The sequence below is a fragment of the Parasteatoda tepidariorum genome, chromosome 5 (genome assembly GCF_982258835.1).
Source record: "Parasteatoda tepidariorum strain Cologne lab strain chromosome 5, Ptep-v5.0, whole genome shotgun sequence".
NCBI classification, from domain to species: Eukaryota; Metazoa; Arthropoda; class Arachnida; order Araneae; family Theridiidae; genus Parasteatoda; species Parasteatoda tepidariorum.
The window spans coordinates 4,495,240-4,508,155 of record NC_141759.1 but is presented as its reverse complement, the minus strand read 5'-3'; the positions used below and the strand labels follow the sequence as shown (position 1 = coordinate 4,508,155).

At 31.1% G+C, this 12,916-nt stretch overlaps 1 protein-coding gene across 3 annotated transcripts in view; it reads left to right on the top strand.

Annotated features, from left to right (window-relative positions):
* Nucleotides 1-10,615, top strand: part of LOC107436172 (uncharacterized) — a 43,822-nt gene extending 33,207 nt beyond the window's left edge. For all 3 annotated transcript variants that reach the window (XM_071185040.2, XM_071185039.2, XM_071185038.2), the window contains one exon: nucleotides 7,219-10,615. In XM_071185040.2, coding sequence (XP_071041141.2) covers nucleotides 7,655-8,632 — 978 coding nt within the window. In that variant the 5' untranslated portion in view covers nucleotides 7,219-7,654 and the 3' untranslated portion in view covers nucleotides 8,633-10,615. The remainder of the gene's footprint in view (nucleotides 1-7,218) is intronic.
* Nucleotides 10,616-12,916: the final 2,301 nt, after the last annotated feature.

Sequence of the window (12,916 nt, the reverse complement as noted above, 5' to 3'; positions counted from 1 at the left end):
ATCGCAGGTAAGCGTCTCATACAACAACGCCCCCTATAGTTCGTTGCGATCGCGAATACATTTATCATTTGCTGAATAATGTATCAAATAGTACATTTCGTAAAATATATGTAGTACATTATGCAACAATTATCATGAAATTTATATTGTTTCTTAAAATCTATTAGCATCACTTGGCATGACGCTATTGCTCGCGGCACATTAATCTTTCCTAAATGATCTTGGCTTTTTAGCAAAACCTTATTTTATTTTATTTCAATTAATACACAGTATCAAATATTAATTGAGCATTAGTGTCAATAATAATATGCAGATTTTTTACGGTTACCTAAAGTACCTTTTCTCAATAATTTTGCTTTTTAGTTCAGAAATTACTTTATTTATTTCAACTAATACATATAACCAACATAAGCATCATTGTCATTTTGCTTTCTAGTAAATAGCTTATTTCAGTATGTGTTAGAGATTGTAATATGTTATTATAGTTAATATTACGTGACTGTAACTACTATTACTTCCACTTAATTTTTGTTGTTTTACTTTAGTTTTCGCTTATGGCAACTCTCTATGTTCCATCGTATTTAAAATTTTTGTAAATAAAAGACCTTTTGTAAAGTTAAACATCTGAATATTTATTTTGAACAAGCAGTAAAAGAATCTTATCGTCTTATTTGACATTATGTGACATTATCATATATTATCTTAATTAAGCATCACTAACGTTTTTAAGACTCATTGGCGTCGATTTTTTATGTTTTTCCTAAACGACCACTTCCCCTTTGATTTCGTATCACATACAATATGAGACAATCTAATTCTTTTACTGTTTGTTCGAAGGAAACAATCAAATATTCAACTTAACAAAATGACTTTTAAGAGTAAAAATTATCAGAACTGCGTATTCTATCAACTACTTTTATTTACAAAAATTTAAAACTGTTTCCATCGAGAGTTGTTTTCTTTTTGCCGTAATATTTTGTAATTGCCAGAATAATAATATATAAAAAAATTTCTATTTCATTACCGTTGGTTTTAAATAAGTAATTGTTTAGAAACACGTTTAAAAGAATTAATATAATTAAAATAAGAGAGCGTGGTATCAAATTATAAACTTGGTGACGTAGACTACACATGCTACCAGATAAAGTTCGTTGAATTTATTTAACATAGCGAATATGAAATAATTAAATAAAATACGTGCAATAAACTATTTTTTATCATGCAGAGCTATAAGCTGGCAATTATCACTGATGTTATCTTTAAAACATGTGAAAAATTGAATCGTTAAATTTGAAACAATGGCTAACACTTAACCAATCAGAAAGTTCCATTTCGTTTTTCGCTCATCCCGCTCGAACGGTTTGTCGTAGAATGCTCTAATGTCGACAGATACCTACCTCGTGCTTTGATCTATCCGTATGCCAAGTTTCACAGTTTTCGGTCGAATGGTTTAGGAGTCTGTAAAGGACACACACACACATTCAAAGATTTATATATAGAGATAAATTCAGGATACAAAATTTTGAGCTACGAAAACAATCAGGATTCAAAGTTAAATATTACATTTACGGAAAGTGGATGAAATACTATACATATTTCGAAATATCGTGCATAATGTCTTGGACAATCAAGCAATAATTCTTCAGTTGTAATGTCTTTAAAAATTTATTTTATTTTTTATAATTTGTTCAGATAGCATGATTAGTTTTGAATTAACTCCAAAACTCTTTAGTGACAAATATATTTTTTGGAATTCTAATAGTTTTTACGAAAAGGTTTTTGCTATACACTGTTGAAATGGGTACTTACACTTCAAGAAGAAGAATACCTCCCATACTCACACATGTGACATCAGCACCAGCTAATCTTTATATCAGCAAAATGTCGTATTAAAGTTGAGCTAAGTTTCTCTGCATAAGTTAGAATGTTAATGAACGATAAGTTAATGAAATACAGAGCCGTATGAGTTGAAATATAATTCTTTCTCATTTACTTCACTTACAGATTTATTATTTGTTTATGTATTTGATTGCAACCGTGATATATTTTTTGTTTTGTGTGCCTAGTAACTTCGAATGCATAATTAGTTTGCTTATGTTTAACATGGCTTCGTGCCTGTTTTTGTGTTAAGTCTCTGTGTAAATATATAGTGAAAAAAATTGATATCTTTGAGAAAGAATTTCGAATGAGTCACTTAAGATTCTTGACGGTCTTGGCTTACTCGAAATAGAAGGAAAAGAACAGTTGCTAACGTGAACAAATGCCACGTTTCAATAGCCAATCAGGATCGAGATACCCACTCTACGTCACGTGTAAGTATCCCATTAATGTATAATTACGAGGAACAAATTTTTTAGATAGGTTCTGATAGCTGACTTTCGTATTTTTCTTTCTGTAATTTGTCTTTTAAATAAGTAATGAATTGAATAAATCAATTAGCACCAAAAGTACTTTATTTGTTTACAAAACTATTAAGACTCCTTAACGTTTTACAGTCAATTTGCATGGTTGCAATTTTCAGTTCCTTTCTTATTAACTTTTAAAACTATTGTTTTCTTTTAACTTCAAAATCAATCAAATGAATCCTTCCATCTCTCTATTTTTGAATTGTAGCTATGATTACCGGTAAAGTTGGAGTTAAGCGTAAGGAAAATATTTGTATACATACATATATATGGATGGTTAACTGAATGTAAGCAATAACAGGAAATTAAAAAGAACTTCCGGTGTATTCCTCCGCTTATGTTATGATTACGAGGCAATGAGTGAACAGGCTAAATATTCTAGAATTTTTTTTATTTTTTGAAGTTATACTTCTTATGCGTCTTCCAACAAGGTTGCGTTAAACGTTTAACGCTACATTTTTATTGGCCGGGAAATCACGTGGTAGGATTCAATTTTCCCTCATTCATTTCCATATTGTTTCTGTTCTCACTAGCATAAAAATAATAAAAGTCATAAAAGTATTGTTTTTCCATAAATATTTTTTTAGTTTGTTTTGATACACATATAATTTAATAGGGTAGTATTTTTTATTTTCAAATTTAGTGGATAACAATTGTAAAAAAATGAGTGAAAACAATCCCACGGACAATGCGACGGATTTATGGTTATATCAAGTTACGTCTCTTGTGAATATCAATTGATTGTTAGATTTTCTCTTCTGAAATTACATTATGACGCATTCACATACATTATTAATACAAATACATTTTCCAGGGCGAGACGATGAGGCAACCACAAGCACTGGTTCAAGAGGTCTACGAGGGAAAAATGCACAATATTACCGTGATTACAGAGCACGGAAGCGAGCGGAGCAGAGAAAAGAGTCGTAGAATAGAACTAGTGATCCTTCTACGACTGCTGATTCTTTTACAATTAACGTCGCAGGTTAAGAAGTTTAACTTCTTCCGCGCGGAGGGACTCCACGCACTATTTTTTTTTATCGTGATTAGGGTTTAAATTAACGCTTCATTTTACCATTCATAAGAGTTTTCTGAAATTTATTAATTCTAGCAGGTCGTGAGCCTAAGACAAATTAAACAATATTAATATCACAGTATAAAAAAAAAGTGTAGGGTTTGCCATGTTTTGAATGTTATCCTTTATTTGGCTATATTTGTGTAAAATAGCACCTTTTGTTATTTTTTTGGGTAGCACCATAGCAGACTTGCGGAGTCTTGTTTCGTTGAAAGTTAGATTAAAAGAACGCGTTATTTTTATGAATATCTAAATATGGACCCCAATCTGGAAAATAAGTTTCGGCAGGAAAACCCTTTTAATGTTAACATCATAAGTATCTTGGGAAATTTAAAAACAAATCGAAACATTTCTATACAAAGTTATAATTAAAAAAAAAAAAAAAACATGTTAAGCCAAATATAATTCTATGTATAAAATAATTTTATATTTATATTTCATACATTCTATAATATTGTATAAGTAATGCATGCAAATTTTTCTTTCAAAAATGTCTGTATTTGAAGCGAGCATTTTCTTGGTTGAGTAATGGGTACGCTGCCTCTTTTCAAACAATGTCAATTAAAATTCAGTAGTGCAGCGGGGGTCTAAAGGGTGTTCCAGCAGAATCATCCAAAACCAAAAAGGGGAGTAATTCTCGATCAATCTGTCAAAATCAAAGTTGGGGTGAAGAGCAAGTCGATGCGAAGGGGTAGTTAGAGGAATATCGCCCCTTACTTCCCAGATATTAATCCAACAACCCAATCCAAACCCACGCCAAGGCAAAATATGCGAGGCGAATAATTTCTGAGCTCAAATTTGTTGTATTTCATAAGATATTTAGAAATTCTTGTAAGTTCGAAGCGAAAATTTATTTTAGTCATTCATAGATAGATGATAGTTAAAAAAAGGTGACATGGTTAAAAGATTTAGAAAGAACTAGCTTTTTTGGCAGATCTGATGTGGCAACTTTTTACTTCTCTATGCAGTGACATTAAGTTCATTTTACGAATTATCATTTAGCTTTATATTTCGAAGTTGGTATAGTATTAACAAAATAAGAAATGTTTTATAACGATTATTTTTTTTTTTTTTTCAAATGATAATTTTTACGTTTTGAAATGACAGGTCTTTAAATGACGATTCTTCTTTCAAACACAATGATAAATCAGGTAAGAAATACACGAATACAAGAAATACTTCTCATGATAGTCTGAAAACTCATTGATCCCGTAGTGAGCCAGATGACTTCAAAACACACCGAAGAAGATAACCCGGAAGTTTAGGGAGTCAAGAGCTTGCAGCGCTCCCTAATGTAGAAAACACAATTCATAAATAGTGTACATAAGAAGAGAAAACTTTTTTTTCCCTTCCTCCTGCAATGGTGGGGAGGAGAGGTTTTAACAACCTCTTCTGCAGAGCTCTTAAATATTTTTTCCTTTATGCACTCAGACCACACCAAACCTGGTTTACATTATGTCTATAGAAGCTAGTCTTCTCCCCCTATATATATTCCATGACTATGGCATCTATGCTGATTCATTATAGTTATTTTGTTGACATGAAACTGGTACAAATTAAATAACTTTAATTCACTTATATTTACAAAAAAAATATTAAAATAAATGAATAAAAATTAAAAATAAATAAATAATTGAGGGTTAGGATTATAACTTTTTCATTCAAAAGCCATAAAACATAATCCTTCAACTTTGGAATGCTTATTTTTGAGCAGAATATGGAGTTTTAAAAATAGTCCCAAGAAACTGATGCGTTCAGATTGAATGAAAACTTCATTCGTTTCAATAGAAAATTTTAAAGAAGAAAACAATGAAAGTATAAAAATGACAACCAAAGCCAAAGTTTTTGTAAAAAGTACAGGAAAAGAGAAAAGGAGTACATAATACAAAATCAAATACTAAAGTAAATTGTATAAACTAATTGCAAAAGGAAAACAATTACATTAAACATGGTACTAAAGAAAAGTATTACGGAAATTTTAGGAAATATTTTTATTAAGTAAAAAGGAAAAATATTAAGAAAAGGGAAAATATCGTAGTACATTCCTATATAACTGAAAAGAGGAGGAGAGGCAAGGGAGAAGGGCTAAAGGCATGAAACCGGTCTCTCCCCAGATGGCGTATTCGAGTGTTACGATCGCGAATAAAAAGATGACAAATAAACTATGAAAACCACTATGACCGAGAGCGGGAATTTTACATTTCACATCACTTTTGTTTCTTCTCATTCACGTCTGGCAAGTCTTGAAAATGGGTACCTTATTTTGAGCGCTTCAAGTATGCCAAGTCCCGCAGTGGACTGATCGTTAAGACACGGTTCCCAGCAGATCACCGGAGTCAAGCATCACTGGCTGCGGTCAGTGTGCGGGTGGGTGACCACTTGGATCAGTCTGCGTAGGGACCGAGGGTGTGCGGTATTGGTCCTCGTTAAACTGTGCTACCGTAAAGTGGTCGACTTCGCGCGCAGGTCGTCGGGCTACCGAAGCGGGGGTGCCATCCCTTCCGCAGACGATCAAAATTGTGATGGCATGTCTTCGGATCATCCTCCGGGATGTTTCCCAGACCGTCGCCAATAGCCCATTGTGCAGCTCTAGTGCGACGTAAAGTAACAACAACAAGTATGCCAACTGCTATTTTCAATTTATGCATTTTTGAAGCAAATGAAGTTTTTAAACAATTGAAATACTACCGCTTCATTTTCACATTGTTTATAAAAGCTCCATATTTCGCTCAAAAGCAAGCACTCCAATGATCAATTATTATGTTTTCTTATGCCAAATTTATAATCCTAAACCTCAATTATTTATTTCTAATTTGTATATTTTTGAAGCGAAGGAAGTTTTTAATCAAATGCTGTTCAAATATTACGCAAGCATCTTTTTTGGCGTTTTTTAATCTCCCTCACCCCGGTAAGCAAACTGTTACCAAAAATACCCTCTTATGCTTACGCAAGAAAGTTCCAAGTCATGCTCCCCTCGGTTTTTGTTTTAACTTTGACACTTAGTGAGGTCGTCAAATTTTAGGATTAAATTTAAATAAAAAAACGTTTACATAAAACGAAATTTACGTTTGAATTAATTTATTAACTTTAGGGTTATAAATTAATTCAAACGGTTAATAAATTTATTAATGCGATATGTAAACATATCGCGTGTGAAGCAGGACAGTCTGCTAAATTTTAAATGAGTGTGAAAATCAAAAAGTCGAATTTGTCCAATATGCTCTACATCAATGTTTTTTAAGGTTCAGTGCCACTGCCCAGTATACATTTGCCCGGTATACCCTACACTGATCTTTTTTTAGAAAAAGTTAAGTGCCACTGAAGCATTTAACACGGTATGCATTTAACTGGACACTGATGTTTCTCCTAATCTATCCTAAACAGAATTTAAAATATCGAATAAATATAATAATATCAACGAATAAATTAATATGAAATCTGATACAACAAATATTTCGGACATTCACCAAAGCGACAATGCGATTGTTGGCATTCACCGGTGAAAGTTGACATTCTCTTGGTTCCGGCAATTCACTGTAACATTAGCACTTAGTTCGTAAAAATCTGATCATTAGAAAAAAAATTATTGAATGGCATACTTTTTTTCTGTTTGTGTGCTGATCCCCTGTTGACATAATTTAAATTAATTTAAATATTGATTTTAGTTACAATAAAAAATGTTTTTATGCAATGAAATAAGCTGTACATTATATATATTATTATAATTTTGTTTTTCAGGATTGCCTTTCTATGTAGGACACACTTTCCTGTGATGACATTTGAAGTTAACCTTTGATAATAACCACAGAAAGGTTGTCTGCCATCTTTAAAGTTAGCTTCAACTGCCACAGTGAAAAATCAAAGAAAGGCTTTAAAAAACAATAATATTGCACTATACTTTATTATGATGCTTCCTTGTTATTCATTCCATTGTATAACTTAAATGATAACTTGGATATTGTATACTTCTGTTACTCAATTACACTTGACAACCTAGATGCTAATTTCAGAATTATTTTTTAATGTAATGTCTGGTACTATTCTTTTTCATCAATAACTCAACCAACAGGAAAAGAATAATTTTGTAAAATTTTTATCTAAAAATCAATTCGGGAAAGAAGTCTACAGCAAGAATATTTAGCTATAAATAAGTTAATAGAAGGCGTCAGTCAGTATGAATTTAAAGGACAACAACTTGCTTAATGTTCGTTCAAATAAAAAAATAAAACCTTATTCTTGTGGCAACTGCAAGAAGCATTTTTCATCCAATTCTCAGCTAACTGTTCACAGTCGCATTCATACAGGTAAAAAACCTTATTCTTGTAGCTTATGTAATATGAATTTTTCTGTTAAGAGTAATTTGACTCAGCACTGTCTTGTTCATACCGGTGAGAAGCCTTACTCTTGCAGTGTATGCGATAAGAGTTTTTCAAAAAAACATCATCTAACAAACCACACTTATATCCATACTGGTGAAAAACCTTACTCTTGTGGTGAATGTAATAAAAGTTTTTCAAGGAAAGATCAACTAACTGAACACAGTTACACTCATAGTAACGAAAAACCTTATTCTTGTAGTGTATGTAACAAAAGTTTTTCAAGGATGACGCATCTAACTGAACACACTCGCACTCATTCTGGTGAAAAACCTTATTCTTGTGTCATATGTAATAAAAGTTTTTCACAAGAGAATACACTATCTATGCATTGTCGCACTCATACTGGAGAGAAACCTTTTTCCTGTAGTGTATGTAATAAGAGTTTTACAACGAAGTCATGTTTAACTCAACACAGTCGCACGCACACTGGTGAAAAGCTTTTTTTATGTGTCATATGTAACAAAAGTTTTTTACAAAGAGTTGAGCTGGTGGTGCACAGTCGTGTTCACACTGGTGAAAAACCTTATTCTTGTAGTGTATGCAATAAAGGCTTTTCAACGCAGTCAAATCTAAGTCGTCACAGTCGCATTCACAGTGGTGAAAAACCTTTTTTATGCGCCATATGTAATAAACGTTTTTTAGAAAGGTTTGAACTGTCAGTGCACAGTCGTGTTCATACTGGTGAAAAACCTTATTCTTGTGGTGTATGTAATAAGAGTTTTTCAACGAAGTCAAATCTAGCTCGTCATCATAGTCGCACTCATTCTGGTTAAAGCCACTGATTTAGAGAGGCTGACTCGTCCGCCATTTTGGAGCAAAAAATTCAAGATTTGGCAATTTATCGCTACAAATGACTCTAACCTCTACTAGGATAATACGTGAATAAAAGCGTGATCCCGTATATCGATTTACGTTGATTTTCAGAAACTTTTTTTAATACTTGTTCATTAAAAAATTTACAATTAACAAATTCAGTAAAAAAAAATTTTTTATTGATATTTAAAATAAAAAAAAATATTATTCATTACTAGATAGAAGCATTTTTGGTTCTTTAATAATTATATATTTAAAAAAAAGTAAAAATTAAAAAAACCCAAGTAAATGGAGAAGATCAGTAAATTTATATTTGCATTCACCTAGTTTTCTCTTTCTCTGTGTCCTGGGGGTCTCTTTGGAGGAATTCTTCAAAGATTTGGAATAGTATGAGGTCTTAATTATTTATTACCGTCTTCCTTATTTGCTTTGAAATGAGATTCTTTAAAATGAACCCGCAAGATAATTTTAAACGCTGTTTTATATTAAATTCAATCACATTTTTAAAAGATTCATAATTTAAATTTTGTAAACATACTCCCATTAACTAAGTTGCAACAGAAACTAATTATTCCAGCAATTTAACACAAAAGTTTTAATAAAAAAAACTACAAAATTGATAGATCCAAAAAGGTATTAAAGATCTCATTTTAAATAGACTTCTTGTTATAAAATTTAAACAAACCGTTAGAACTTTAAGCGATATGTAAGCATAAGTAACTAAAAAAATTAAACGAGTTAGGATTAAAAAGCTAACTATCTGATATATAGTAACTCAAAGTGAAATAAAATTAGAAACAGGTAAATATTTATTTTTAACAAAACTTAGCGATTCTCAAATAAGTTTGGCGAATATTTATTCAGCCAATCTCTTGTTTTATATTTGGTTTCATACCACACAAACACTCAAAGTTCTTAAATAAATATTAAATGTTGTTTAAAAGGTCATATTTTGAATAAATATTTACGTAATAAATGCAATTTTCAAGAAAAATCCCTATATTTGATACATAGTTAGAGTCCCGTGGTGGACTGATCGTTAAGACACGGTTCCCAGCAGTTCACCGAAGTCAAGCATCACTGGCTGCGGTCAGTGTGCGGGTGGGTGATCACTTGGATCAATCTGCGTAGGGACCGAGGGTGTGCGGTATGGGTCCTCGTTAAACTGTGCTACCGTAAAGTGCTCGACTTCGCGCGCAGGTCGTCGGGCTACCGAAGCGGGAGTGCCATCCCCTCCGCAGAGGATCAAAATTGTGATGGCATGTCTTCGGATCATCCTCAGGGATGTTTCCCAGACCGTCGCCAATAGCCCATTGTGCAGCTATAGTGTAACGTAAATTAAAAACAACAACGATACATAGTTAGAACTTTACTAATCAAGTAACCCAGAAAAGTTATTTATTATAAGCTTATTTATTTTTTAAAGAAATAGACAAAAACAAGCATTCAGAAGCAAATTCTAATAACTTAAGGTCGTTATTATACTACATATCTAAGTAAAAAAATTCAATAAATTGTAAATAAATGAGTATTTACTACACATAAGTGAGCTCTGCTTCTCGGCTGACAGTTATATCTTCTAAAATTTAGAGCCCATTTCTTCTTACTTACGAGATCTGATTTAAATCTTAACAGTAGAAAGCATTTTTTTTTTTTTTAAAGAAACTGTTTTGCCCAATTCATCCTACACAATTACCCAAATCAATAATTTTAAGGGGCTTTAAATTCTCACGCTAATGTTAACACTACGTAACTAGCAAACTTGTTTGCTCCATCATGGCGGATAGTTCAGCTCCCACTATAAAAGAGCCTTAATTCTGGGGACAAACCTTGCTCTTGTGTTAAAAAAATTTTTTTTTACTGAATTTTTTTACCAGTTTTGTCCATACTACTGTATCATTTTATTCTTGCAAGAAGCGTAATAAAAGATTTTTACATTATAATCGCCTACAGTTATTTTCATTGTAGTTTATGTAAATTGAGTTTTGTAATGAATGCAATTTAACAGACGGAATAAAAACAACTGAAGAATCTTACTTTTGTAGTTAGTTTAGTGAGGTACAGCTGACATTCGATATTTAGAGAGTAATTCGGCCGAGTATTCGACTTCCACGTGGTGCACGGTGGTTCATGTTTGAAAAAAAAAGTTATTCCAGGTGTTTCATTATTTATTTGCACATTTCATATATATATATATATATATATATATATATATATATATATATATATATATATATATATATATATATATATATATATATATATATATATATATAAGTTCAAAATGAAGAATAAAACAAAGAAAAATTATAGACATATGAAAAAAAGGGGGTGGGAAATAATAAGTAAAAAAAAAACAACAAACAATATTTTATTTAAAAAAAAAAAAAAAAAAAAAAAAAAAAAAAAAAGTGAATTGTTAATTAAAAAACCGGAAAAAAAAAAAGATATAATCTTTTCTTCAGCCCACACGATTATATCCGCAAAACAGAGTGCTTTCTGATATTGTATCAATAAAGCCAAAGCAAAATATATTAATACAATAGTGTGAGAAGCACTCAAAAATTTTTTTTTTATAAAATAACTACATAAAAATAGATCATAAAAAGTAAATATAACATGTAAAAACAGATAATAAAATAAAATAAAAAGAAAAAACATTAAAAAGGGGGGACTATAAAGCGAGTCTCGCTTTATAGTCCCCCCTTTTTAATGTTTTTTCTTTTATTTTTTCTTTTTCTTTTATTTTATTATCTGTTTTTACATGTTATATTTGCTTTTTATGATCTATTTTTATGTAGTTATTTTATAAAAAAAAATTTTTTGAGTGCTCCTCACACTATTGTATTAATATATTTTGCTTTGGCTTTATTGATACAATATCAGAAAGCACTCTGTTTTGCGGATATAATCGTGTGGGCTGAAGAAAAGATTATATCTTTTTTTTTCCGGCTTTTTAATTAACAATTCACTTTTTTTTTTTTAAATAAAATATTGTTTGTTGTTTTTTTTTTTACTTATTATTTCCCACCCCCTTTTTTTCATATGTCTATAATTTTTCTTTGTTTTATTCTTCATTTTGAACTTATCTAATGAGTGCTGTTTACTTGCAGCTTAAGCGCAATAAATGTTACTTATTGTTTTTCTTAACTTTCTTAGTGTTTTCTTGTATTTATTTATTTATTATATATATATATATATATATATATATATATATATATATATATATATATATATATATATATATATATATATATATATCTTGCGTACATTGCGCTTATATACACAGAAACGACAAAACTTAGGCTATCAGCCATGAGTGCAACACACATTAATATACATCTTTAATTTTTTTTTTATGAATAGTGGTGATCAAATTCATTTAAAAATATTTTTTATTAAACCTTCCGCAAAGTAAATGGTTATTTAAAAAGCCAAATTTACAATTGGTATGTTTGTTCTAATCAAATATGAAATGCTGCCTATCTGTAAATAGTCAGTCAATGGGAAAAGTTATTGAAGTTATACCGAGAATGTACTTGTAATTTGCATTAAAACACCCAACGGTATAATTAAAAGAGCAATTTCAAAAATTGCTATTTTACCTATCAATGAAAGGAGCATGTCAGACGAGGAAGCAATTTATTTGAAAATTGTTTGCTAATTCATTCATTGCTACATTGCATAAACCGCCTAGAGTTGTTAAAATATGGTCGCCTAAAGACTTTCCTGCACTCATTTCTGTTAAATAAGTGGGAGGCCATGTTTTTTTTATTTTTATTTTATTTAAACGACTTAAAACTCCTCATGCACCATAAAGTATAGCATGAGGCTTACAGTTGTAAGTAGGAAACAAAAGGAGAAAAATTTACAAATTTACATTCAAAACAAAATTCCGCAAGGCCGCAAGACTTTCAATACTTTTGACCAGTTCTGATAAGACAGGTGGCCAACAAATTGAAAGACGTCTCAAATCAGTCTTTAAATTCATTCGGGCACTCGCATACAGACTACAGTGAAGAAGAATATGTTCAGCATCTTCATCAGCATCACCGCAAGCACAAATTCCACTGGTCTGCAGATGGAAACGAAATAAATATCTCTTAAAATTTCCATGGTTTGTTAAAATTTGGGTCAATTTAAAATCAGTTGCAAAGAATTTACATTGCAAACGGTGAAAAATGGATGGAAAGAACCTTTTCGTCCAGAGCGACCGAGGCGAAGCAAGAAATTCAGCATTCCAG